Consider the following 27,814-nt stretch of genomic DNA (forward strand, 5'->3'; position numbering starts at 1 on the left):
TGGGTCCCAGGACTGTCCACAGGAGCCTAACCCCCAGGTCAGGAGGAGTGAGGACCAGCACATGTTCCACTGAAGTCTTGACATCTCAACACACGGTGCCCCCATCTGGATCCCGAATGTCCCCCAAATGTGCTTGGGCCGGTGGGGAGGGCGGGAGTTGTGGAGTCTTTAAGAGGTGAGGTCTAGCGGGAAATGTTTAGTCCCTTTCATTTTATTTCAAGACACAGTCTTGCTGCATGGCCCAGGCTGGCCTCAAACTTGAGATCCTCCTTCTTCTGCCTCCCAAGTAGCTGGGGTTACAAGTGTGTGCTGCCACAAGCTGCTGAACCTTTTCTCTTTATACATTGATTTTCTCAGGTTTGGTGTTATAGGGAGGGACACTGACTAGTGCCTCCGGGAAGTGGGCCTCCATTGGGTTCTGCAGTTGGTAGAAGCAGGTCTGTTGCTGGCTGAGGTCACGGGGTTGCCTCTTTCCCTGGCCGGCCACCTCAGAAGGCCATCTGCTAGGACTTTTCTTTTGTCATACAAGTGTCAGGCAAACTATCGCCCAGGTTCTCATGCATTGTGAGGTCACGGGGCTGCTGTTAGCCTGCAATAAGATGGTGCACCAGTATTTTTCCTCTCCCAGGGAAAGGCCACCTGCTGACTGATTCAGCGGGTGGCCAAACGGGGGTGGACCCAGAAGTCCTACTAATATGAGATGATTTGCATGGGGGAACTGGGAAAGAGAAAAATTCTCAGCTCTTCCCAAACCTGAGAACCCACTTCAAGGGCAGCTCTCTGGAGCTCCAACTGCCAACAGGGAAAATGTTTAAAAGAAAAAAAAAAAACCATGGGGACCGAGAGATGGACGGTCGTGCTGAGAACCAGAGGCACATGGATCCCTCCTAAGTCGCATCTGTCCATCTGCAGACAAGAGCCGGACCACTGAGCCACACTTCAGCCCGTACCTGTTCATTTCTAAATAGCCCCAGTTAATGGACTTGACTTCAACACGGCATCAGAAAATTCCGTCTCTTATTCTAGGGTCTCAGACACCCCCAAAGACTCAGGCCTCTGACGTGCAATCGAGGGGGCACCGCTGCCAATGGGAATGCTAATTACGAGTAAAGGTCGATGTCATTTTTATTATTTTAGATTAAAATAATCCTTAGAACGGCTCATGTGGTCTGAGATCCCCGTGGATGATCCGACCCGCTCTGCCTCGGAGACACTGTCTGAGTCATGAATTCCAACTAGAAGCAGCTCGCAAGCCTCGAGCAGACGTCCTGCTAAAACGGGTGCCACGTAATCAAGTCTTCTCTTTAAGAGAGGAGAAGGAAGAGTGTTCAATGATGCATTTTAGGAACACAGTCGGAAAGAAATCTACAAGACGTCATCCCCCGGGGGTGGATGTGGAGAAGGGGAGGCAGGGTCCCAGCAGAAAGAGGAACACTTGAGCGTCAGGAACGGGGATCAACTCCACCTCTGCCCCTGTGGGACATACGGCATCAGTTCCCCTTTTGCGAAATAAAGGCTTCGGCTTGATGCTCCCCAAGTTGAAAACTTAGATATACATTGAATTAAGCGCCACCAACTAAGATTCCCATAGAGGCCAGTGAGTAAAGATAGATGAACGAAGACCAGGTGTGAGACGATTGGGCGCGGTAGAGCGTGGGGCCATCAGGAGAGGGTAACCTCTACTCAGGTCCAGTTAGTTTTAACTGGATGATGCCATTTAAAAAAAATTTGTTCTTTTTACATATACATGACGGTAGAGTGTACTTTGACATTTTGTACACCCATGGAGTAGGACCTCACTAAGTTGCTGAGGCTGGCCTCCAACTTGAAATCCTCCTGCTTCAGCCTCCTGAGTCACTGGGATCACAGGCCTACAACACCACGCCCAGCAGCCGATGCTGTTTGTGAAAGAAAATAGGATCGTGTTGACAGAGCTTCTGATTTATTCAGAAATCAGGAATCCAGATGTTATTTGAGATTTCCTGATTATCAGCAATGACATCTAATTTGGGGGGAGGGGGCAGCAGCACGACAGGACAGGGCTTTCCCTTGCCCCAAACTGACACCCTTAATGTTTACCGCTGCCGAAGACGTTCACTGGCCAGGGAAGTGGCTTCCTAAGGACAACATTTGCCTGAACTGCTGTGGCCTTTGTTGGGAGAAGTGATGGAGAGCAGCCGGGCTTCTCCTGGACCACAAGCCATTCTCTAGGTCAATGCATAAAGCACATGCAGATTTGTTTGTTTTCATAAACGGGGCCAGGGCTGTACTGGGACAGATGACGCCCGCCGCGGCAGGGGGTGTCAGTGGCACCCTGACTGCAGATTTGCTGGGGAGCCTTGAGAGCCACAGAGAAGGACCCGCCCCAAGGCCACCCCTCCTCCCTTCCTCTGTTTCTCCTCCATGTTTCTCCTTCAATTTTAACCTTGTCCCCCCGAAGCATGCCGGAACCACCCAGAGCCTCAATTTTTTGATTTGATATAATAGCACAAAAAATATGAGGAAAATGGAATCTCAACAATGAACTTGATTTAAAAAAAAATCATCAGTTAGGAATTAATGTTTCAAAATAATTGTCTAGAGGTGATTCAATTTCACGTACTCTTTAAATATGTATTTTTCAGTGCACTATGGCTTGAAGGGACGATTTAAAATCAGTGTATATAGTAGGCTCTGAATAAATCATAAAACAAGAGGATTCTGGCATCTCTTTGCTGTAAAAACTCCACTTTGAAATGAAATTCTACCTTGCTGGTAAATCCCCCTCTTCCTTCCTTCTCCCCTGCCAAAATAATTTTATCAAAGGAAAAAATTAAGGATTGGTTTTTGATAATTGCAACTCGGAGAGGTTGTGGCAGGCAGAATTCTAAGAAGACACCCATGATCTCCACACCCTGGTGCTCATGCCCTGTGTGCCTCCTGCCCTTGAGGGTACGTGGCGACTGAGACCAACAGCATGTGGCAAAGGCGCTGGATCTCACTTAGTGAGGTTGCATGAGATGGCCAGGGCAGAGGCTGCCACTCCTGTGAACACACACACCCAAAATCGCAGTTGGTGATATGCACAGGGTGAGGGTGAGTATCCCTTATTTGAATTGTGTGGACCAGTGGTATTCAGATTTGGGATTTTGGAATATTCACACATGAAATAATGAGATCTCTTGGGCACGGGACCCAGGTCTAGACTTTGTTTCATATACACCTTATGCATGGCGGCTGAAGGTAACTTTACATAGTTTTCGGGGGTTTTTGTACTGGGGATTGAACTCAGGGGCACATGACCCTGAGCCACATCCCAGCCCTATTTTGTATTTTATTTAGAAACAGGGTCCCACTGAGTTGCTCAGCACCTCGACATTGCTGAGGCTGGCATTGATCTCTCGATCCTCCTGCCTCAGCCTCCAGAGCTGCTGGGATTACAGGTGTGCACCATCATGCAGGGCTACATAGTATTTAAAATAATCTTGTACACGAAGCAAGTTGCACTGTATAAAATTTTCCACTTGCAGCATCATGCGGGGGCTTGAGAAGTTTTGGATTTTGGAGCATTTCAGATTCCAAATTTTCAGAATAGGGACAATCAACTTGTGCTTTTATAAAGATCCTTATGCCTCTGTTTTTCAAAGATAAATAGGAGTTAAACTTTTGGACTGAAGGGTTTGCACACTTAATTCACAGAACTATAAATTTAAAACAAAATAATATAAAAATGTAAAAGTCTAAAATGTGATACAGTAAACATGCATACATAATTTTACTATTAAACTTGTCTCTAAAAAGGCTGAATAATTCATATATCTCCCAGTACTTTATGAGCACATCTATCTCCTCACAACTTCAGGCAAATTGGTTTTCAGCAATCAGCATATTTTCAGGTTTGCCAATCTGAAGATACAAAAATGATATTTCCGTGTGCTTTATTTGGGCCAGTCCTGATTTTTAATGTGTACTGGACATTTTTATTTTTGTGATTTACTCTTTGCCTAACCATACTCTTTGTTCACTGTTATTCCAGATTGTCTCTGTCTTATTGGTAGGAATTCTTGATAAGTGTCCTTTGAACTATTAAAAGTTTGTCCCCTTTATACTTACCAAATAGTTCCTTCAAAATGATCTCTTGCCTTTTAATTTACACTCCAGAAAATAAGCGGCATTTCAGTCCTATACTGTACAGCCCAGTAGAGCCACACCACAGTGTTGCATGATACACCTGTGTACTCAATATACTTTCCCTGGGTACATATATATGTTTTCTTTTAAAAATATAAGCCTTCAAAATCTTTTGAATAGGCAACGCACCCCCAGACAGTTCTGGGTGTTTACATGTGTGTGCACACGTGATTTTTTAATGTACAAACATGGTCACTCACAATGACCTCACAAGTGCAGATTCTGCTCCTTCAGCCCTGAGCTAGGACTGCACAGCCCGCTGGCCATCCCCTGTGATTGCGGGGACTGTGCCCACCTCCATATTGTCATAAACCAGGGTGCTGCGCGGGCTGAGGAAGCTCTCCAGAGACAGTTGGGAGTGGAATTACCGGGTCCTTCCTCCCTCCCTCCCTCCCTTCCTTGGTGGCACTGGGTGGACCTGGGCCTCATGCACCCCGGGCCTTGCTCCACCCCTGGGCCTCGCCCCAGCAGGCACTTCACATTTTAACAGGTATTTTAAATTGCTCTCTTAAGTGGTCACACCAGTTTGAACTTACAAGGAATATTTGACAAGAGGAGTCACCGTGCACACAGAACCCAACCTCCTGTCGGATCTCATATTTAATGTAGCGGAGACGAATTAACAGCCGCCCTTCAGTCCCCGTCCTCCCTTTCTGCAGGGCAAGAGGATATTCAGCTTGGCACTATCTGCCTAAAATCTACATTTCCCGAAGTTCCGTGCAGCTAGGCATGGACAGACATACCATTAGGTCCTCGTCAATAGGACGTGAATACAGGCAATCGGTTCAGCTTCCACGCTGTGCCCTTGGAAGCAAATGGTGCATCTTACAGCTCTTTTCCTGCTTCCTCCTGGCCTGAATGCAGATGTGAGGACTGGGGTTAAAGCAGCCATTTTGGACTTCAAATTGGAAACCTCTTAATGATAATGGCAGAGCAACAAAACAGGAGGGACCCAGGGACTCAGATGATCATGGGGCCCACCAAGCCAGCCATCCACTGTCTTTCTAGACTCTTATGAGAAAAATTAAAAAGTATCACACGAAAGCCCTTTGTAAAGATGTCTTAGTGTCTCAGCAGTCAAGCTGATACCATAGATAATGCTGTCACTAAACACTAAGCTAAAAAGATAGGAAAGGCAGCTGTCTGTAAGATCACGAAGATGATTATTTTATTTGCTCCTCCCAGCAATCCTACGAGGAGGAAGGTTTGAATGTTGATGTTCAGGGGCCGTTGGTCTTGGAGGCTGTAAAACGCCATCCTGCAGCTGCTCCCCCCGGGGGGCTCTCCTCCACTGGTGTAAAGGGCAGGCCCAGGCAGCCAGCTCTGCTGCAGGAACCAGGAAAAAAAGTGCTTTCCAAACCACTGGGGTTTTGGCACGGAACGCTCATTTGTTCACCCGTTGAGCATTTGTTTAGATTCTTCTGTTTTGAAAAATTAAGTGGTTAAATATTTTAAGTTTGTTCCTAAGCCCAGTGTAATGAATGACTTTTCTTTTCTTTAGGTTAATGAAAAGAATTTTCTTGTGTTTGTGGCTAAGACCTCAATGGCAGAGGCCCAAACAGGGGGGACAGAATGAGTGGCTGCAGAGGTGGCTTAGGTCAAAACTAAGCTTGGAGAAGAGAAGGAGCCTGGCTCCCTGTGACCTCTCCAATTTCCAATCAGCCACACTCTTCTCCCTGAGCTTGGGGGGACAGAATGAGCCGGACACAGATTCTGGGAAAGAATCTTGAATTACTAAAGTCACAATTTACCAAATCTAGTTTTTCCCTGGAGCTTTTGAGTTTTTGAATCTTTTGTTCTACTTATAGGACTAGAGTAACAAAAATCAGTCCTTGTTTTTAAGGAAATATTGACAAATATTGGTTCCCATTTATAAACTTAGCCTTCAAACCTTTAACATTTATATGCCTTCAAACATTTTAAAGTGCATTTCTAAGTTTGATATTCTAGGTTTTTCTCTTTCTTTTCTTTTTAGCTAAAGGAATATTGACATTTAACCAGGTTAACCATAAGAAAGAATCATATTCTAGATTTCTACTGCCCAACGTTTCTACTTGCTTAAGTATTTATAGCTATAACAAGTTACACTCTGTGACTGATCTTAAATTATTTAAATGTTCTAATGAGTATTTATCAACTCAGGAGTACCTCTATTTAAAATTAGACACTTAAGCAATGATTCACTCTATTTTAAATTATGATTGACAAGTGTATCTTAATGTCATCCACCTGTAAGTTTAATTTGCATTTCCCCACTGACAAACAATGTTGAACATGGCTTTAGGAGCTTTTTAGCTACTTGTACATCTTCTTTTTTGAAAAACTGGTTCAAAAGTTTTGCCAACATTTTTTGGGGGAGGAGGGGATATCAGGGATTGAACTCAGAGGCACTCGACCCCTGAGCCACATCCCCAGGCCTATTTCTTATTTTATTTAGAGACAGGGTCTCACTGAGTTGCTTAGTGCCTCGCTTTGCTGAGGCTGGCTGTGAACTCGCGATCCTCCTGCCTCAGCCTCCTGAGCGGCTGGGAGGCCAATTTTCAAAACTGAGTTGTCTTCTGGCTGTGGAGTCGTCAACGTTCCTCATTGTTTGTTACATAGTCCTTCCGCGTTTTTTAGACCTGTGTATGTGTTGGATTTCCGCCATTCTATAGCTTGCCTTATTTTCTCAGTTTTAACTTTGGAAGAACCAAATGTGAAACTCTGATCAAATCCTAGGCTCAGTGCTCTCTCTCGGGGTCTGAGCTCTCCGTGTTCTAGGAACCGTTGCCCTGACTCTCCTCTGTGCTTCCTCCTAGAGTTTTGTGGCCTGTGGTCCACTCTGGGCTGCTTTTTGGGCAGGATGTTAGGTAGGAATTCGTGTCGTTTTCCCTGTCGACGTTCAGTTTCCCAGCACAGAGGGTGCGGGCCAGGCGTCCTCGAGTATCGAGGCGCTTTATTTGGAGGGACGCCCCCCGACTTCGTGGGCTGCCCAGCCCCTTGGAGCATGTTTGAGAGAGGCCAGCAGAACAGGAGCCACAGAGCTGCAGACCCCAAAGGAAATGTGCCCACAGGGACCCCTCCTCAGTGGGACAGACGTCGCAGAGCGACCAGGGACGTAGGCCACGGATGGCCAGAGTCAAGCTCGAGATGTGGGCGGATGTCCTGAGCTCTCCCAAGAAGGAGGGCAGTTAGGCCAGTGGCCTCAAGACCTCAAGAGCCGTCGCTCACCGCGGGTCTGTGGGTGGGAATCGGCAGCTGCCTCCTGCTTGGTGCTTGGTCACGGGTCCCGTGACTTTGGTCCTCAGCACAGATCTCAGTGGTCCTGGTAGGCGGGGGTCACCCGGCCCATTGTCAGTGTGCTCCATTTACTGTCAAGGGTCCCGCTCTCTAAGGGCCTCCAGACCCCTGGCCTTGAGGGACTCTCTGGACCCTCCCTGCCTCTGCAGGGTCCCGGAACAAAGGGCAACTGGTTGGATTCTGGAAATCTGTGAGACCTCGTAGCCCTGGCTTCCAAGTTCACTCCCCAGACACAGACCAAGGCCAGTCAGCTCCACTCATCAACAAAGATATCATAGTCATGGGCTGGGGATGTGGCTCAAGCGGTAGCGCGCTCGCCTGGCATGCGTGCGGCCCGGGTTCGATCCTCAGCACCACATACAAACAAAGATGTTGTGTCCGCCGAAACTAGAAAATAAATATTAAAATTCTCTCTCTCTCTCTCTTTAAAAAAAAAAGAGATATTATAGTCAGCTAACAGCAAGGAGAAAAGAGAGGCCAAATGTATTAAGAAGCCAGAAATAATCTTGTCACTCCATTTCCTTTTTCTCTTCAGCAGAAAAAAAAATAAAAAGTGGAAACGGAAGTAGGTGAGAAGTAGAAATTCTTGGGGTTGGTGTTAGAAAATCAGCCCGCCCCAGCCTGGCTGGGACAGCCTGCTTGGAACTAGTAGAAGTCAGTTTTCCATCACTATAATGGAATAACTGAGACAATTATTTATAAAGAGAAAAAGTTCATTTTGGCTCATAGTTCTGTAAGTTCATAAATGTTGGCACATTTTTGTTGAGGGCCACAGCCGAGTCAGGATGATGCATGGCATTTTTGCCAGAAGTAGTGGTTGAGAGGTGACGCCAGCGAGCCATTAAGATGATGACTTTTGAGTTCTCACGGAGTTCCCGTTGAGTTCCGGTTGAGCTCTCGTGGGGATTCCTGAAGAGTTCGTGTTGGTTGGGGAAGTGCCAGAGGAGGGATTTCCGGTTGGTGGTTGCTGGAGGAGCCGCGTGGCATTCGGGAGAGTTCCCGGGGAGCGTGTGTGGAGTGTGCTGGTGGAGTTCAGAAATAAAGTTTGTTCCTCTTGAGTGGCTCGTGATTTGTGCCCAGCCAGACTGCAGCACATTTTGGGGAGCCTCTGATAAGAGTGGCACATCCCAACAGAAATATGTGGAGTGAATTGTCACCTCATGAGCTAAAACACAGAAAGGAACAGGGATAGGAAGACACAGGGGGCCCACAGTCCCCTTCAAGGACAGCTCCCAGTGACCTAAAGACCTCCCATTAGGCTCCCCCCTTAGACATTCCACCACCTTCTAATAGTGCCACCCTGGGGACAACCCTAATAAATTCTCCATCTTTTCTAATGGGAAAAGTTATAGTGCATGATGTGTTAACCAAGCCCCCAGACAATTTCCTAAAATAGAGCTAAATACTAAAATTCTGTCTTGGTTTATTCATTCTGCTGCAGCAATAATAGCTACTGTGTCGCAGTCCGGCTGCAGCAAAACAACGAGCAACTTGTGTAGATTGATACAGCAGGAGTGGGAGCCGTTTATTGCAGGACAGGAGGGGTATTTATACATTCCACACAGCTTATCTAATTAACATAAACTAGATACAGCAGTCAACCAATAAGGCATCTCCACACTTAATGGCTCGCTGGCGTTACTTCATAAACCACTCCCTCTGGCAAAATGCCAGGCACCATCTTGACTTGTTTACAGACCCTAACACTACTGGGTATTCTACAAAGAATAGAAATGTCCTTCTCACAGTTCCAGGGGCTGGGGTGGGCATCCCGGGAGGCTCTGCAGGCTCCCTGTCTGGCGGGGGCTGCTCTCTCCTTCCAGGATGGTGCCGTGGCTCCCTCCTCCAGAGCGGAGGACACTCATCCTCAGGTCCTCAGTCCCATTCACAAGGGAGAGTCTTCATGGTCTAGTCACCTCCTGAGTCCCCACTTTTAAGACCATTCCACGGGCTGTTAAATCCCAGCACCTGGACCTTAGAGGGCACACGTTCAAACCACAGAAAATGCCCACTGAGAAGTACCGAACTCAAGTGCTGGGATGCAAAAGGCTTCAAACAGGGCCTCCTGGTCACCGAGTGACACCGAAGGTCTTCAACAAGTAGTTGACTGCGTGTGGTGACATGGGCACAGCAGGCCACACCGTCTCGCTGCTCCTGGGTGCGCTCTTCAAAACAAGTCTCAACAGTCTTTGAAATGCTACTTTTCCTTCTCGTTATTTTTTTCCTTCCTATTATTTTGATGGAAGTACTGAAACAAGTTTGGGGGACACAAGTATAAATTCTACTTTATAAATATGCATCCAATAATTGTGAGCTCCCAGGAAGCTTATCGATTGAGAGCAAAATCATTCTTTGGGGACCTCACTCCTAGAGAGACATTTGAAGGATGTCTGTGCTTCTCTTCTTGGGTCAGAGAAGGTGTAAGATCCCTTTCTCTCTCTCTCTTTCTCTCTCTCTCTCTCTCTCTCTCTCTCTCTCTTTCTGGATAAGGAGTATTTTTGTATCTCAAATGTTTGCAAAGAGCCCCGCCCAGCCCACATTCATACTGTATCATATATTGCAACTTTTATAAAGACTCAGGGGAAAACTTCTCTATCAACATCAGGCAAAGCTGGGATTCAGCAAGCAGCTTGATCTCTTTCTTAGGGGCAGCAGGAGTCAGAAACCAACGAAGCACCTTCAAATCCACGGCTTTCAAATTTGACTCTGCAGAGCCTCGGGGATTCCTTCAAGACCCTTTACGAATACCCACAAGAGTACGGGGTGAGGCATGAGGCTGTAGCTGGGACGCCTCCCCTCCTCTTTTTCACATCAAGCTTTTATACATGCTCACCTTGGGATAAAAGAAAGTTTGAACACCATGGATACGATTGGTCTGATTTCCCTCTTTGCATTGGTTGCCAGGAAGCTCAGCATCTAATTCTGAGACCACCAATGTCAAGTGCCCAAGATGTCCTAGTCCACATTTCTTGTGCAATCCTGTCTTTGACTTGTTTTTATTTTCTGTCTTATGTTTCCCTGTCACTTTGTTTTCTTTGTTCTGTTGCCATGTACATGTTTTGATATGTTGATTAAAATCCTTTTTTAGAAGAGCCAGGTTTAAATGAATGTCTTAAAAATGGAGCATTTTTTTCTATGGAGGAGATCTTGGCTGGTGGAAGAATGTGTACAGAAATAAGACCCGATTTTGCAGAGAATGCGCATGCATGTTAGTAGGATATGTAGTGCATACACGTGTTGAATACCTTGTGAAGTTCGGAGGTTGCAAAGTCAATGTGGTCTCTTGGATTTCGAGTACATTCACCTGGAAGATTCTGGAAAGAACATGTATTTGGGGCAGGGTAGATGTGCCCCGTTTATGCCTTAAACAATCACCTTTACGGCTTAGCACTTAAAGCACTTAGATTTTGTTTGGGATTGTTGTGCTGGTTGTTATAAACCAGGCAAACACCAAGGAGAAATCAGGAAGAAGAAAAGACGAAGGTGCTGAACTTTCCAGGGCCTTGGTAGGATGGGGAATTCCCTGGGTGAGAACTCCCTTCCTCCTATCTCAGCTGCTGCTCAGCGCTACTTTGCTCAGCTGCTTTGCTCTCCCAAAGATGGGGACTGTCCCCCTCTGCGGCCTGCTAGCATCTCCTGGGGACTTGGAAAAGTGCAGATGCTGCAGGCCCGTCCCCAGGGAGGCGGGTTAATTGGTCTGGGGCGGGGCCTCGGCGCAGGGGCTTTTAAAAGCTCCCCTGGAGGTTCGAGTGTGCCCTGGGATCCGGAACCCCTGCCCTGAGAGAAGGAAAAATAAAATTAACAAGCACCTGCCTCCTGCTGTCTCTCAGGGGGCGTGGGGCGTCGCTGCCTTTATGAGGTAATGGGCCAGATTTGGGTGAAGGAGGAGATGATGCGAAGGAAATAGATTAACCCTTTGCTGTAAATTCTATAGGGCGCCCTTAGTTATTATGTGAATGATCATAGCCTGGCCCAGCGTGCGCAGTGTGTGTGTGTGTGTGTGTGTGTGTGTGTGAGAGAGAGAGATACAGTAGTCCCTCAGTACACACAGATTCATTCTATGGCCTCTGTGGATACTGACCCTCCCGAGCTCAAGTCCCACATGTATGTAAAGTGGCATAGTATTTGCATAAACCTATGCACATTCTGCCACGATCTTTAAATCTTCTCTAAATTACTTACCTAATACAATGCAAATGCCATGTCTATAGTTGTTCAGTTGCATTGTTTAGGAAATAAGGACAAGGGGGGAAAATTCTGTACATGTTTACCACGGACAAATATTTTCCCAAGTATTTTCTACCTGGGGTTCGTTGAACTTGAGGATGCAGAATGTGGATGACACTTGGTGTTCCCCATTCTGCTCTGTTCCCCCTGATTCCTTTAAAAATATTGAAGTTCAGGGGCTAAGAAAAGTGAGACCCCTCTGGAAGACATTAAAGTGCCCCGTTTACAACAGCTTGGAGCACTCTGAAGAGATGACATGGAACTGGGCCCAGTGGCGCACACCTGTAATCCCAGTGGCTCAGGAGGCTGAGGCAGGAGGATCACAAGTTCAAAGCCAGCCTCAGCAACTTAGCAAGGCCTAAGCAACTCAGTGAGACCCTGTCTCTAAATAAAATATTAAAAAGGGCTGGGGATGTGGCTCAGTGGTTAAGCACCCCTGGGTTCAATCCCAGGTACCAAAAGGAAAAAAAAAAAAGCCATGGGAAGTGATGTGACACTGTGCGCACAATAATCCCATCAACTGAGCAATCACTGTGTCCCTACAGTCATAGCAGAAAGTGTAGGAGGAGCACACACTCAGTGAATTTTCACAATAGTAATGCAAAATGAGCACTGTCATGTCCACTTTCAAGGTGAGAAAATCAAGGTCAAGGACATACGTACATTCTTCTAGAAGGCCAAAGAAGAGCTGTCTGCAAGCCTACTATAGTACCAGGTCTCATCGTTACCTGGCTCATGGGAGAGCAGCCAGGTTCAGGGGACACCTTTGCTCAGCTCTGACATTTTGGGCGTGACAAAGGAGCCAGCTAGGACCAGACCTGGGACCAGGAATGGCGGGGCCTGATACATATGCTGGTTGGGGCCCCTATTTAAGAAAGAGAGCTACAAAATTTTCGTGACTCCAAAATCAGATTTAAAAAGCAATTTTTTCTTTAAGAAATCACAACAGGTCCAGATTTTAAGAAGTTGAAAAATTGCACAATCATCACAAAGTTCCCAGCTCAACTTTCCCTCAGTTGGATTGTGAAAATGCCAGCGGCCACGCCCACCCAAGGACAAGTGGGTGTCAGAGCAGAAAGAGCCATCCTTCCCCTTGCAGCCAAATGTCAAAAGCAGATGGCTTTGGTAAATTTTACATAAGCAAGTGACCATGGGAACCCACTTCTAGTTCCTTGCAAGAGCCTTAAGAAAGGTTCCTGAGCAAGTGAGGAAGGAGGTCAGGAACCTCACATCAGCTTCCCAACAACCTCGCAACTGGCAACGAGGACTGGATTCTATCTCAAGAGCAAGGCTCAGGGCCTGCCAGACCTGATTCACGCCAGGCTCAGCCTTCATTGAGCTAGGACTTGCTCCTTTTCTAAATGCGCGGGCTGATAGCAGCTACCTCTGGGTATTTTGGGGGAAATTAACAAAGATAAAGAAGAGGCTGGGGTGCAGCTTGGTGGCAGAGCCCATGCACAGCATGTGTGAGGCCCTGGGTTCTATCCCCAGCACCACAAAAAGAAGAAAAAGTTGGGGGGTGGGAGAGCTGAGTACATTAAAGGAGTTCAAGGTTGCCAAACTCTAGCAAACAAATACAGGAACTCAATTAAAGTGGAATTTCAGAGAAACAAGGACTAATCCTTAGTATAAGGACGTACCACCTGTTGCAGAGGAAGTAGTCCTTGTTTATATGATGCTCAAATGCATCTGGGTGCTTCCTATTTCATTGAGGCCCACAAATGTGGGAGGTTGACCTTGTTTTTGGCTTGGAGCACCCCGGGTGTCCCACAGTGGAATTCATACTCAGTAGAGGGTGGGTGAGGGGAGAGAACACTGCGGGGACCCCATTTGAGACAGTTTATTGTGGGGGAAGACTGAACGGGGGCCATGAAGTAAGTGGGATGTCTAGACGTGGGCTTGTGTGTGGAGGGAGTTACAGGACCTACTTGGATGAGCCAGGGAAGCTCTTGGGACCTCAGGTTTTTCATCTGTAAAATGGGTGAAACCCAGGAGGAGATCCCTGAAGGCTCCTCTCTTAGATATCACCGTGAAGGAACTTTTTTTTTTTTTATAATTCANGAGGAGGGCCCGGCGAGGGAGGGGAAGGGGCCGGTCCTCCCGGCTCAGGCAGCCGCCGCGGCAGCCCAGGAGGCGGAGGCAGCGGCAGCGGCGACAGCAACGTGTGGCAGCGCTCAGCCGGCCGCGTCGGACCCGCGCCGGCGCCCTCTCCACTGCGCGCGGTGAGTACGCCCGCGGCGCCCGCCCAGGCCGCCCACCGGGAGTCGCCCTTGCCACGCGCCGCGCTCCGCGCTCGCCGCGCCCGGCCTCTGAAGCTGTCTGAGCGCTCGGGGACGCACGGGCCGGATCCGGGCTTCCGGGGCTCCCAGGGCCACTCAGGCAGCAGGGCACTGGGGGCGGCAGGCTGACCCCCTCTCTGGAAAGTCCTTCCCGACCCCCGGGCCTCCGTTTCCTTGGGCGTTTGGGGCGGGGGCCAGGGACTTTGGAGTTTGTACTCCCGCGCGCGGGACAAGTGCATGGCGCGCGGGCAGTGCAGACGCGGCCCGGTCGTTCGCATTTGGTTGGGTCGCTGGCCTTGGAGGTTGGAGGAGCGGCGCTGTCCTAATGCAATCCCAGAGGCGCCGGAACCCGGGCCGTGGTTATGGGGTAAACCGAGGAGCCAGCGACCCGCTGGAGTCCCGGGATGGGCCGGACGCCCGCCGAGCCTCCTCTTTCTGGCTGCGTTTCTGCTGAAAATCCAGTTGCGCTCGGCCGGGCGGATCCCGATCGGGGCTTTTGTACCTGAGCGGGCAGTCGCGGCGACTGTTGGAGTTGAAACTTACAAACTTCATATCAAACGCGTGTTTAGAAAGAGGCGAGGGTTCCTCGTAAGGGGAGAGCGCGGGGGATGCACTTGGAATCGTTTCTTAGCCCTGCGGTTTGGAGGTTAAAAGGCCATGCCAGACCTTGCTCCTTAAATATATTTAGCCCCCCCCCCAATAGTTTATAAGGGCAAGAGATATTTATAAAATATTAGGAATATCAGGAAAGCGCGACCGGCCAAAGCACTCCTATCGCAAAATTTCCAAAGCGCTTTCCTCAGCGGCGAAAACCAAGCGCTTGCTCCTTGCAAGTTCCCACTTTCCCCAAGTCGCAGCTCAGCATTGACAGCGCGCACCCTACTGCTTTCTGGTTTCTTTCTTTCTTTTTGTAAGGCAAGACCTATGCTACATAATTGTGGATTATCTTCTCGTTTCTCCCCTTTTCCCGAAATGCTGCATCATTTTAAATTACTTTTCTTAAAAAAAAATATAACGTTGGGATATAAATCACTCCTGGTGGAGGGACCTTTTAATTACCAAGTGCAGGGGATGCAGGAGCATCAGAGTCCCGTTGGCCAGGGCGGAGGGCAAGCAGATGATTTACAAACATCGTGGCAGCATTTGAGTGCCGAATTATGTTTGAGTTAGGGAGCTCGTCCCCAAAGGAAATCATAACCAGCAGACCTAGTATTTCAAACCCAATCTACTAATTCCCGGAGCCTTGCTTGCTTGAGTGAAATTTCTATTACCAGAGGAGGAGTAAAAAGCAAGCAGCCACGTACCAGCCTGGGGCCCATTGGTTACCACCTAATACACACACATGGGTCCACGCTGCCCTGCCCAAGAGAGAGGCTCCTTTTCAAAATAGTCTGTGAAGGACTCTTTTAGGCAATTGTACTTAAGAAGTGATGCTCCCCCCCCCCTTTTCTCTTTATCATCTTAAACTGGTCAAACTTTCTCTTTCCTTACATCCAGACATCCTCAGACTGGGGAAAGTTAAGGGGAATTTATATAACAAATGATAATGGTTTGAATCTTGATTTAAGCATGAAACTGTGTCTGTCATCAAAAATCTCCTTGCACTTGGAGGAAACTAAAATTTGCAATTGAGAAAAAAAATATGGGTAGATCTGAAAGAAATTGAGCTTTTTTTTTTTTTTTAAGTAGCTTGCATGTCGCCATTCTTGTAATTTTAGCTTCTCAATATTATTAACTTTATTATTTTATCCTAAAAGAATTGGCATCTTTCTTCTCTTCGCAGAGCCTCAGCGTAGTGCCTGTGTGCATAAGAATTCTCTATAAACACATAAATCATTCCCCTAGTATCAGGTAACTAAAGGAAATAAAAAGCTGTGCACCCCAGTACTTTGAGATTTTTTTTAAGCAGCTGTTTTAATCACTTAAGTTCTAGCATCTTCTTTTCAAGCCTTTTGTGTTGTGTTAAACACATCATAAAGAGATATGGTTTGTTGACGTGTTACAGGATTACCGTTTGGCAAAAACACCAAGACATGCTCTTTCAAATATGTGGTATTACTTCTGCTTTAAATTGGATGTAAAGAGATTTCAAGCCTTGTTCCAGACGGATAAATTGATAAAATGCTAGCTGCTGTCGGGAGAACAGAAAAGCCCTCGGCAAAAAGGCTCTGTGGTGTGGCTGGTTGAGGGAGGTAGGAGACCCCGGCAGCTTGGGAAACCCTAGACACAGTCCAAGCACGTCCACTTTAAGACCATTTCGGTTCCCCCGCCCGTGACAAGATGACTCCTTTCCCACAAAGAAGAAACCGTTTCCTTATTTTCTCAGTTACTTTTCCAAAGATAACTTGCGCTGAGCACAAGAGACCAGAGTTATGCAGAAATCCAAGCGTAACTGGCTCAGACCGAGGGCCATTCTTTCTCCTCCTACCAGATGTTTTTAGGTGTCCTCAGCTGGAATGCCCACTTTGAAACTAATTAGGCCAGCAATAAACTCCTTGTGTAATAAAATCGCAGCCCCTTACTTACAGTAAGTGGGGTTTCCATCCACTCACGGCACTTTTCTGGACAGGGAGAGCCTGTGGTTGTCAGGAGAGAATCAGGGGGACAGCACCGTCCTGCTTAGACCCAGCCTGCGGCTAGGTACCCACGCACACGTTCTTCTGCAAGGGGGTGGTGGGAGCGGGCCTGGGTGGGGCTGGCTTTGCCGGGGAGGCCTCCTTGTGTTAAAGATGCTCAGGGGAGAAGGAAGCGGGTACGTATCAGGCAGTGTCCACAGAGATGTGTGCAGAGGCCGGGGGAGAGGGCTTGGTCACGTGGCAAGGGGAAAATTTACCAGCCTCTTACCTGGACACCAAATGAAAAGCAAGGCCGTGCGTCCTGACAGAAAGTCCCTGGGAGAAAGAAGAAACCCCTCCCGAGGCTTCTGACTGGGGGGAGTTCCCCTGGTTATGGCCCTCCTGATCCGTGGACTTCGTAGAGGGAAGGGGCTGATGGGTGGAATTCTCCTGCCTGTTGCCAAGATGGGGTTTTGTGGGGGGGGGCATGCTTTCTCCAGCTAGCTGCTCTGAAAAAGGAATTGGTGGGCTGTGCACAGAGGAGTCTCCTTACAGAGAATTAACCCCAGAGCTGAGAAAACATGGCCTGATGACAGAACACACACACACACACACACACACACACACTCACACTCACACTCATACTCCTGCTCCCTCCCAGCCCTATTCCAGATCCCCGTCTACCAGGATCCTAACAGCTTCCTGAAGGCCTCATTTCTCCCCCTATCATTTGTGGCTGTTCAAATAATCCAACTCACACAGCAGAAGGGAGACCTGGGAGGACAGGAGCCCGCAGGGAGCTCGCTGGAGATATGCTTCCGTGTTCTCTTTGAGGCCTTCCCTGGCCTAACGGTGTTTGACTAACGCCCTCTTGGAATCTGAGGATAAACCCCCTCAATCAGATGGCACATACTTAAAGTGACACTAGGTGACAGTGACTGAGGCTGCAGTGACTGTCAATGAATGCCAGGAGCCAGGTAGGAAAGAACCCGCCAGGTGTATCAAGGGAAAGGGGGCAGAGGAAGCCTCAGGCTTCTACATTGTTTTCGCCCCCTTTTTCTTGGCCCTCACTTTCATGGTGATGAGTGTCTTCCTCCCGTCCAGACTTGGTCCTCGTAGTCCACACGACGATGAAGTAGCTGCCACTGGTGGAGCCCTGGAAGTCAACTCTCTCGTGCATCTTTAGGGTGGATTCTCCCTGGAGCCCTTTGAGTATCATTATCATCCCAACCTTGTTAACAAGGAAACTGAGTCAAGGTCAAACGGCTCCCGCAGGCCACAGAGCCTGAAAGATAGGCCTTCAGTTCTCAGCAGAACCCACCCTGCCATGTGCCACAAAACCCTGGCTCAGACAATGTGCCTGCTCCCTTTCCCCGGGGGAGGTGCTGGATACGGATGGCATTTGATGCACATTACAAATTATTTTTTTGAAACTAACTTGACTTTTTTTTTGTTTTGTTTTAAATGGGAAAAAGATCATATCAAGCATTTAGAAATCACAAAGGCAAGTCGTTTTAGCAGGCTAGTTCTGGTTCTATCAAGGAGGAGGACTGTTTATTCATGAAGGCTAATTTGATTTGTTCCTTCGATGCTAAAGCTACACATTTCAGTTCCTAAAATGAGTCAATAAATTTACCGGCAGGGGAAAGGCCCGCGACGGCACGGGAGGCACGGCTCCGGTCAGGTTTACTGGAAGGTGCTGGACCGCTCTGCGGGGGTGGGGGGGCAGGGTGTTGTTCAGGGGTTAGATCGTAAACATTTGGAGAGCAAAGAATAATTTGGAACAGGTGGTCCCGAGAGTCAGGTAACTGGAGTGATTCATCTCTGTCACTTGGAACATTAAGGGAGGCCACCGGCCGCCTGAACGTGGGACAGGCGGGCTGCGGGTCAGTGGGGGCCGAGGCAGGTCTCTGGAGGAATCCTGGGGGGTGGATAGCGGGTCTCCGCACGCAGTCGAACAGCTAGAGAAAGAGGGGCTTCGTGGGCGCTGTCATCGCCTCTGGAGGTGGCAGTGACAGCCCAGATGTGGCCGCCCTTGCTGTTTTGAAAGCCTGTCTCCACTTTCAGATGCTCGCAGAGACTGAACCCAGGAACTCAGATGCGCACTAGTGCCAACCTCAACACCTTTAAAAACGAACACAGCATTTAACGGAGGGTAGAGACCACCTTGTCATTCAGCATCCATGGAGCTGTGTCCGTCGTCCCATAAAATCTGTGGGATTTCAGTGGCACTGGACTTGGCCTTCTGTTTTCCTTTCGAGTGTCTGGCAAAGTTAGATAGTTTTATGTCTGCGTGTTCCCAGATGGAACAGATATGAGCAGATCTGCTTGCAGTCATTCAGAGGAGAGCCGTCAACTCTCTGGGAACGTAACTAAAGGAAAAATGATAAAATCGGCATGCTCTCCTCCCAGAGAACGAGGAGCCAGCCGTCGGGCTACTGCCTGAACCCGGGAACTTTCTGCATCTCCCATCAGCCGAATCTGCCAGTCCCCCTTTCTTTTCTGTTCATCTCCCAAGATCCGTCTTTCAGAACTGAAATATACAGTGTGTTAGGCAAAAGGCATTTTAATTTTGCAAAGAAAAATCATGCCAGAGTCAGCCGGGTCTGTTTCCACCATTATTGTTTCTGCAGCGCGCATATTTTGGGTTTCATGGTAAGATGTGGGCTTGCCAAGAAAGAAAATTACAGCGAGCGGCTCTGCTGAAGACATGAACACTTTTGTTTAAGAAATGGGAAAAACACGGAAGAATTCTGCACGGTAATTGCTTTAACGTGAGTTTTAAATGCCATTGTTTGACTTGTGTCAAAAAAAGTCCCTCTTAGCTAATTCCCACATACGCCGTCACCGAATAGCTCACCCTAAAAGTGGCGAAGGTGGGTCTCAACTTCCAGGATCTCTGAGGCTTTGGGAGAGCTTTTGCCCTGGTGGAAACGCGCCAAACGTTCAGATTGTGCGGGCCATTTTTTTTTAAGGTTACTTAGATATCGATTTTATTTTCTTGACCCAAAATGAGAAAACACAGGGAATTCTCAAAAGCTTTTTACAGGCTGCTATTATGGGAAGAGAAGCCAAACCAACATGTATTAGGTCATGGGCTTGAAGTGCATAAATAAGCCCTCAGAAGGTCACCAAAACAGGGCGAAAACCACCAGTGCTCCTTCCCCCCGCCAAGTCTGAATTCCTGCCTGTTGGACGTGTTTGGTTAAAGTGGACACAGCAAGCGGGTTTCTGCTCTTGATTCGGTTCTGAGAACAGGGAAGACGGCCCGTGGTGGACAGAGATGGGGCTGGGATTGCCCTGTCCATCTGGACTTTCCCTTTCACAGTTCCGGGGGGAAAATCAGTTTCTGGGACCATCTGTCACTCCAGAGCCCCCTCCCTGTGCCTGGATCTGTGGGGCTCAGAGGTGGACATGTCCGGCGTTGCCTGGTCCTTTTCTTCCCCTCCCAACCCCTCCCTAGAGTCCCTTTGTGGGTCCGGTATTAATAGTATCCACAGCAGTTTGGGGTCATCATCCCCACTGTGTTTTTAGCATGGCGGCGGGTGGGGGTGGTTTGCAGGGCATAAGAACAAACCTTTAAATCTTCACTGATCAGCAGTTTGCTGAACTACAGAGACGGACACAGTGTCCTCCACCGTGTCCCGGAGTTTGGTACCAACCCAGGTGCTGATGGAAATTCCACTTAGGGAGTAAACCTCCTCTTCTTCCGAGAGACAGAAAAGGTGTCAGCACAAAGAGGCTGTTTTCTTTCCAGGGTGTGTGTTATTTGCACTGATCGGGGCTTTTGTTTGGGGGGTGTTCCAGAACACTCGTCGGTGCAGCCTGTCTGTGCCCTGAGCAGCGGGGCAGGACGGGAGGACGGTGCTCCTTGGCCTTTGTGTGGCTGGTTCTGCAGAGGGAAGCCAACACTGGGCTCTGACGGTGTCACATGGCACAACAAGTTGGGACTTGTGCCTGTGTTGCCAGCAGAGCTTGCTCCATCCAGCCTTGGAAAGAACGGAGCCCAGAAGGTTCTTTGCCTCCCGTCTGCGATGGCCCGAGTCCCGATGCTGTCCTCCTGCAGCACAGACCCACTCCCTGGAGAACCTGAGGGATGGGGTGTGGAGGGAAGGCGCGGGAGGGGGAGGAATGTCTTAAACTCAGCAAATGTCTGAAACGCTCGGAATGTCTCAGCGCTGCCCCGGCACCCACAAGAAAGGCACCGTGATGAAAGGACGTGGATGCAGACTCGGGGGAGCCCGGGACTGGGGGGATGGCCAGGAGGGAACTTCTCTGATCCCCTGGGACTCCCAGGTGCCTTTAAGAACCTGATTTTGGAAATTTGGCCTGGCATTTTTATTTTTATGCTTATTTTCAGTGAACCCACGTGGGGGTGTTCTGTTTTTTGTAGGACTTGTTGGGTGATAGCAAGTCGCCCCTATTTATTAAACACTGTGTGCTGGGCCCTGTGCTCAGGAAAGATTCCGGGTTTTGTCTCCAAATGCTGGTGGGTGGCCTGGGCCGTTGTTATTCTCCATATTCTGCAGTTGTGGGAATGGAGTCCGAGGGAGGTGAAGGAACATGCCCAATGTCCCCTGGCTTGGTTCAGAGCCAGGATTAAACCCAGGTTTGCTTCCTGACCATTAGGCTACCCGCCCCAGCTCACCCCGACCCCCGTCGTAAGAGCTGGATTCTCAAGTCAGTCTCCGTTTGTACCCCCTTATGGCTGTTAGCCCAGGGTCAGGGCCGAAGTCAGGCTTGGAAGGAAGAGCTACCAGCTGGTCCCCGCACCTTGACCCTACCCTTGTAGGAGTTAGTGAACACTGAGGGCTGGAAGCTGTTGAGATGGTGGCCGTGTCATTGCCGTCATCTGACCTGCGTGGCTTTCCTGCTGTAACTGCAGAGACAAGAAGGTAGCACAGAGACCCTGGGGTCCACAGAGCCTGAAGTAGCAACTGTGTGAGGCTTTACGAAAAGTCTGTGGCCCCTGAGCCGTGGCAGTATGGGGAGACAGATGGGTGACAAGACGCATGCACCTGGGACATTTCATGGTGGGGTAGCGGGGTGGCGGGGTGGCAGGGTGGAGGGGTGGCAGGGTAGAGGGGTGGCAGGGTGGAGGGGTGGCGGGTCGGGGGCTGGCGGTGCCGTAGTGTTGTGGTCAGGGCTGTGACTGGGCTCAACTGCAGGTGCAGAGGCCACAGGGCGAGCTCCTCTGGTGTTGGGGTCCCAGTGTGTTTCCCTGGTGCCTCTGCCCGTTGTCTCCTGCGGCCTGTGAGGGGACAGAGGGACTGGCTAGGACTTCTGGAGTTTTCTGTTGTTCAGGCAGCAGGATGGAGGGGAGACCCACCCCACAGACCCCCACCCACCTCAGCAGGGTCGTGCCCTGGCCACCCCAGGGCAGCACGGCGCTTCTTAGGAAGAGTGCCGGGTGGGCAGGCGCGTGGCGGCCGGGCTCCCCAAGTCTCAAGCCCACACGGTGAGAAGGAGAGCAGGGACCTGAGGCCACAGCTGGGCTGAGACCTGGCTCGGTGTTTGCCAACTGTTGAACCCGGGACCAGCCCCCAGAGGGCCTCCCCGCCTCGGTTTCCCCATCTGTACAGCAGGGCGGACGTAGCGCACCTGTCTCAGAAATTCACTGTGGAGGTCAAGTTAACAATGCCCCGGGCTGGGACTGGGCTGGGACTGGGCTGGGACTGGGCTGGGCAAGCAGTACACATCATACCCACGTCAGCTACTTACTGCGGACACTGCCATCACTCTTAATTACTATCTGTGTGACCTGAGCCAGGTTACTTGTGCTCTTTGGGCCTCAGTTCCTCCCTTTACAGAATGAGTTTGGTAATAATGATAACAACAATTTCATTTGCGATAATCTGAAGCGGAAAATTCCTACAAGGCCTTGGCTTTGCTTGGGGCTTGCCTGGGTTGAGTAAGCTAGCTGTTGAGATGGGGGCAAGTGGTGTCCCTGGAAGGTGCTGGTTGGCAGGAGGGCAGTTGGACTGTGGTTAAGAGCGCAGGCCCTGGGCTCAGATGCAGCTGCCCCAACCTTGAGTCTGACCCTCTCGGCCTTCCAGACAGCAGAGGCCGTCCCCAGGGTGGCTGTGAGCACTAGACCTGGTGGCACGCATGAAGGCACACAGCAGGTGGTTTGGCACATAGTAAGCACTCAATAAATGGGCGCTTGTATTATTATCACCCCCATTCCACGCTGCAACCCCATCTCCAAGAAAGCCCTGAACAGGAGTCAATTTTAATTTGAAAATAAAAGAACACATTTTAAAACTGCCAAACAGATTTAAAATAATATTCGTTAAACAAAATTAAAATATTCTATTAAAGCCAGACTTTGGGCTCGGACCAAATTTTTATAACCCAAGCTTAAAGGCCAGGGAGTCCCCCGGCCACAATGGGGACATTGTGATTGAACTTGAGACTTCAACACGGCTACTGAGCGGTCTTTGAAATGCACGTTTCCCTGTTAAAATGAAAGGGAAGTCATGGGAAGGAAAAAAATGAGGTCCTTGCTCCCCTCAATGAGCCTTAATGAATCGAAAAAGAAAAACAAAAGATTTCTCTCTTTTTTTTTTCTTGCTACCTGACCCTGCCAAAGACTCATGGCCGCCTCCTAACCTCAGCTTTGAATGATCCAGACCTGACAGGCCTCGGAGCTCACAGGATCTCAATCGTGTCCTTCACCAGATTTGACTGGTGCTAGAGCACGTCGCGGAGCCGGACCCAGGAGTACAGCTTTCCAGGTTCAAATCCCAGCTGGGCCTTGGTTCCCCTTCCCAAGACGGTGACGATGCTCTGTGGGTCGGCTTGTGTGGGGTGTGTAACAGTCACTGCCACCTCGAGTGGAACTTCCCCAGCCTTTGGAAACTTTGAAAGAATGGAGATATGCAGGTCCGCCTCTGAGGGTCACAGATCAAAATACTCCCTGTATTCAGGGCAGGGGATCGTGGCTGGAGGAAGAGGACTCAGCCCCTCCTGCAGGAGTGTCTGTGCGCTGGCACTTCAGGAAGAGCCTCCAATGCCTTCACAGAAGCACCTCCAGGCTCTGGGTGTGTCTGTTTAGCAGATGGGAAACTGAGCTTTGGACAGGCCAAGTGGCCGCTCAGGGACATTCCAGGTCTCTCTGGCTTGTTCTCCTGTAGGACCTGCTGTCATCCTGGAACTAGCCTCTAGGACATGCGCGTGGACCATGGCGGTGGACTCTGGAGACTCCCCCTGACCCAGAGGTTATTCCTGGTCTATTCGAGGATCCCAGTCACTTCCTTCCCCAGGGGTGCTGAGCTCGGCCGTAGCTGCTTGCCTTTCGCGGGCAAGGCCTGGCTCTGTCCTCGGGGCTGGAGAAAAAATAGCACGTATCATCCTCCACGAGCTGGAGTTCTTGTGGCCTTTACACTGAGATCCAGTGAATTTTTTTTTTTTTTTTGAGAGGAACAGAAGTGGGCTGTGACGTCCTTCTCCAGGTGGAGTCTCCTGCAAGCCCCTGCCATCTGCGCCAGGCGGGAAGAGGGGCTCGCTCCTCAGGCCAGGCCAGGTCCTGCGCTGGGATGTGGGCTGGTGGGCAGATGGCCAGAGGCGGAGCCGCTGCAGGAAGGACAAGAGGTGGGCTGCCCAGCCACACCGGGGTCTTGCTGGGGACTTTGGGCTGGTGGCTGCCATCCTCTGAGCCCCAGTCTCCTCTCTCGTTCATGAACAGACACTTTCTACATCAGATTGTTGTTCAGCGTAAACGGAGTGATGCTTTACAACCTCAAATTCTACTGTGGAACCGCCTCTGCCCAGGAGCACTCAGAGATAGGGCACAAGTGAAGGACACTGGTCCCTGGGGTAGTCCTGCTTCTTTCCCATAGCCACAGTCTTGGGATTTCAAACATTCTGGAAGAATCCACTGGTCTTCTTTGGAATGGAGTGTGTACCCTCTCCATATCAGCTTTAAAATAGGCATGAGCTTCTTTTTCTTTAGAGCCATGTTTTTGTTTGATCATGCATTTGGAAAAAAATAACAAACATTTCAAACAAATGGTTTCGCAAGTTTTTCCTGCTTAAGACAAATACGGTTTTAAAATCAAGTCTGCCAAAGCAGCAAGAGTGGTGCCCAGGGATGGCCAAACTGGCGAGTGACACTTGAGGAACGTGAGTCGGTGTCTGAAGTTTTCCCCACAACCCACTCATTTAAAATGAAACATTTGACTCCTAAAACTTGTCTCGGCAAGCTGCTCGCGACAAATCCCCCCTTCCCCAAGTAACCGGAATCCGTCACTAACGAGAATGGCAATTCTGCCCTCCATTTTTTCAGGAGTGTGAGATGAAAAACAAGGTCTCTCAAGGACGTCAGTAAAGCCAGCTCTGGGTACGTTCATGCCTGGGCACGTTCAGTCTGTCTCGAGCCTTTGAAAGAAGAGCCAACCTTGGCGTGAATATGACTGTGATAACAATACCCCAGGTGCCTGCTCTGCACCAGGAACAGCTCTGAATGACTGTGCCTGACTCATCTGTCCCTCGCCGTGACTCTCTGAAGGCGGCACCTTGCTGCCCTCATTTAAGATGAGGAAAATAAGGCACAGAGAGGTTCAGTGACTTGTTCAAGGGCACACAGAGAGAGAGAGTGAAAGGGCAGAGCTCAGGCCTTGCACGCAGGACTGTGGTTCCTAATGTCGGTACACTCCCCAGCCTCTGTAAACATAGGAAGAGTCAAACTCGCCTTCTCTTTGGCCCTCACTTAACTGCACAGTGAGTTCCTTAAGGACAGGCATGAAAAGCAACCCGGGGGACGTGAAGTCTTAGTTGCAGTTTTCGGGTTTTTCCCAGGGATGTGCTTGATCTGTAATGGCCTCGGGTGCAGCTTAGTATAGGAGCTAAGAGTCGGTCCACTGGGTTCCAGTCCAGAGTCTCCTCCTGTCACGTGTGGGGTGTGTTCTAGAAAATATGTCACGTGTAGTTCAGGGTCGTGTGCGTGTCGGAGTCAGTACGCAAACCCAGGTGGTAGGGTCCCCTGCGATGCTGTCAAGGCCTCCTGCGGCTTCTTAATGGGTAGAAGGAGCACAGTCTCCACCATGAGCAGCAGACCGCGACCGAGCTCCAGGTCGTCACCAAGACTCAGGTGCCCTACTCAGCAGTCGCACGTGCTGGGTGTCTGTACCATGGCAGCACAGTAGGTCTCTTAGTGGCTCCGCGTGGGAAGCTTTCTGCCCACTGTCACCTCAGGCCGTGGTAGTGTAGGTGGGGGTCACTGGCTGCCTGCCCGGGCTGCGGGCTATGTTACCAGCCTGGAGACCTGGGGTGCCCTGAGCGTGTCCCAGCTCGTGTCCCTCCTGTGGGAAGTAGAAAGCGGCGTCTGTGTCGCAGGAGTTCACAGGGGTGACACCGACCCACCTGGTGATTGTTAAAGGCTACTTATTGCTTTGGGGGAAATCACCACTGGAATGGCCCCTCCCTGCAGGGCGCAGTGCCCCTCTAGGAGTTTGGAATGGCAGAGAAGGGAGGGGCGCCGAGAGGCCGAGGTTGAGCTGAGAACAGCCCAGGTTTTCAAATAGCTTAAGACACTGCCTCTCCTCCACTCCCCACCCCAAGAAGTCACCAAGCTGTCGGCAGGTGACCTGGAAGCCAGAGCCACTGGGACCAGCGTCTGCAGAGACGGGAGGCTGAGGCCAGGGGAGGGGCTCAGCTGCAGTTATGGGGCCTGTCGTGGCCGAGACCCCCAGGCCTGCCTCAGGGATAGCCAGAGACCAAGGGCGGCGTTGGTCAGAGACGGACAGGAACACAGAACGTTGAGCCTGACCCTACCGTGACCGACCCACGTCAGCTCTCGGCTCTAATTTTAGGATTATCGCTTTATTTCTTGTTTCCTTTCTCCTGTTGAGAAAAATCTGTGTTTCTCTAGAAGCATCTGCCTAGTGCTCAGTGACGGCGAGGTGCCTGGCTTCACCCTCCACCTCCCCCCGCGCCCACCCGCTCCCTCTAGAACGTGGACTGCGTCCATTCATCCATTCCGAGACTCGTCCTGAGCACCTGCCATTTACCAGGCCTCCTCCAGACACGGGGACTGCAGCCGAGGACAAAAAAGACCCAAATCTGCTCCTCCGTGGAGTTGGAATTAAGTGGAAGAGACAGAAAATGAGCACATAAATATGTCAGAGGCTGATAAGTCTGGGGGGGAGTAATCAAGAACAGGTGTCTAGGAAGTGTCCTGAGAGGGAGCCCTCCGTGAGCGCCATGGAGGAGTGAGGAGAACCTTCTAGAAAGAGGAGGAGGCAAGTACGAAAGCCCTGGGGCCAGAGGGAGGAGCGTGGGGGAGAGGAGGCCAAGGTGGGGAGCAGGTCCTCTACGGCTCTGCTCGGAGCCCAGCTACCGCGCCTGTCAATCCACCATGTCCGAAATCGGCCTTCTTATAATTTAAAAAGGACTTTTAAAAGTACCCGAATCTGAACCTGAAACCAGATGCCCGGAGAGGCCAGGCAGGTACTGGTTAACGAAGTGGGCGTGGGCATTGACCCTGGGCTCTGCTCCCTGCCCTTGAGAACTGAGTCCCCAGATTGCAGAGGCTCTAAGACATAAGAATCTGGATTTATAAGCAATGTCCAAAATGCACCTACGGCCTGAGGGTGTGCGAGCCGCCCCGACCGTCTGTCCGTAGGCCCTGGGATCTAATTTCAGTGCGAAAAGCCTCCCCCTCGCTCTGGCTTTCCTTTTCACCAATTCCTGAGCAGCAAGGACGCCAAGAGATGCTGGAAACCGTTTCCAGGAAAAAGCAGCCTGGAGTCTCCTGGGGCTGGGGCTGGGGCTGAGCCTTCTTCCAGGGAGCGGTCCGCTGCCTCATTCTCTGTCTTTCTCAGGAGTTCTGATCCCTGCTCGCAGGGTGACGGCAGCGGGTCCAGGTCCACCCCCCTCGGGGTGATGATGATGATGTCATCTGGGTTGATTGCAGAGTGCTGAAATGTCTGCAGGTCTCCTAAGTGTCTGTCAGCCACTGTTCACCAGGCGGAGCTGCTCGGGCGCTCCCGCGAGGACGACGGGTGATGGATTCCGATGGCTGAGGAGAGCCGGGGCACAGAGGCCCTGAGGGACTCCTCCCGGGAGACTGGAAAGTTGAGGGATCAGGCAGGGGTGGGGTGGGGCATTCAGAGACCTGGGGTGCTCTGGCTGGAAAGCTGAACTCATCATCCGCCTCTCAACCCTAAAACTGCTGTTAGGCAAAACCCCAGCCCAGGGGACTGGCTGTCGAAATTGTTGTGGACAGGACAGACGTCTTACTTGTGAGCCGACCTAAGGGAGGAAGGAAGGAAGAAAGGAAATAAGGAAGGAACTGATCGACCT

General features: G+C 50.1%; 1 protein-coding gene across 1 annotated transcript in view; it reads left to right on the forward strand.

The window, feature by feature from the left end:
* The first annotated feature begins 3,209 nt into the window (after window positions 1–3,209).
* Window positions 3,210–27,814, forward strand: part of Eya2 (EYA transcriptional coactivator and phosphatase 2) — a 201,821-nt gene continuing 177,216 nt past the window's right edge. The window contains exons 1-2 of the mRNA XM_048811935.1: window positions 3,210–3,222; window positions 13,741–13,898. Of these exons, the coding sequence (XP_048667892.1) occupies window positions 3,210–3,222; window positions 13,741–13,898 (171 nt within the window). The remainder of the gene's footprint in view (window positions 3,223–13,740; window positions 13,899–27,814) is intronic.

This window comes from Marmota marmota, unplaced genomic scaffold (genome assembly GCF_001458135.2).
Source record: "Marmota marmota marmota unplaced genomic scaffold, marMar, whole genome shotgun sequence".
In the NCBI taxonomy this organism is placed as follows: domain Eukaryota; kingdom Metazoa; phylum Chordata; class Mammalia; order Rodentia; family Sciuridae; genus Marmota; species Marmota marmota.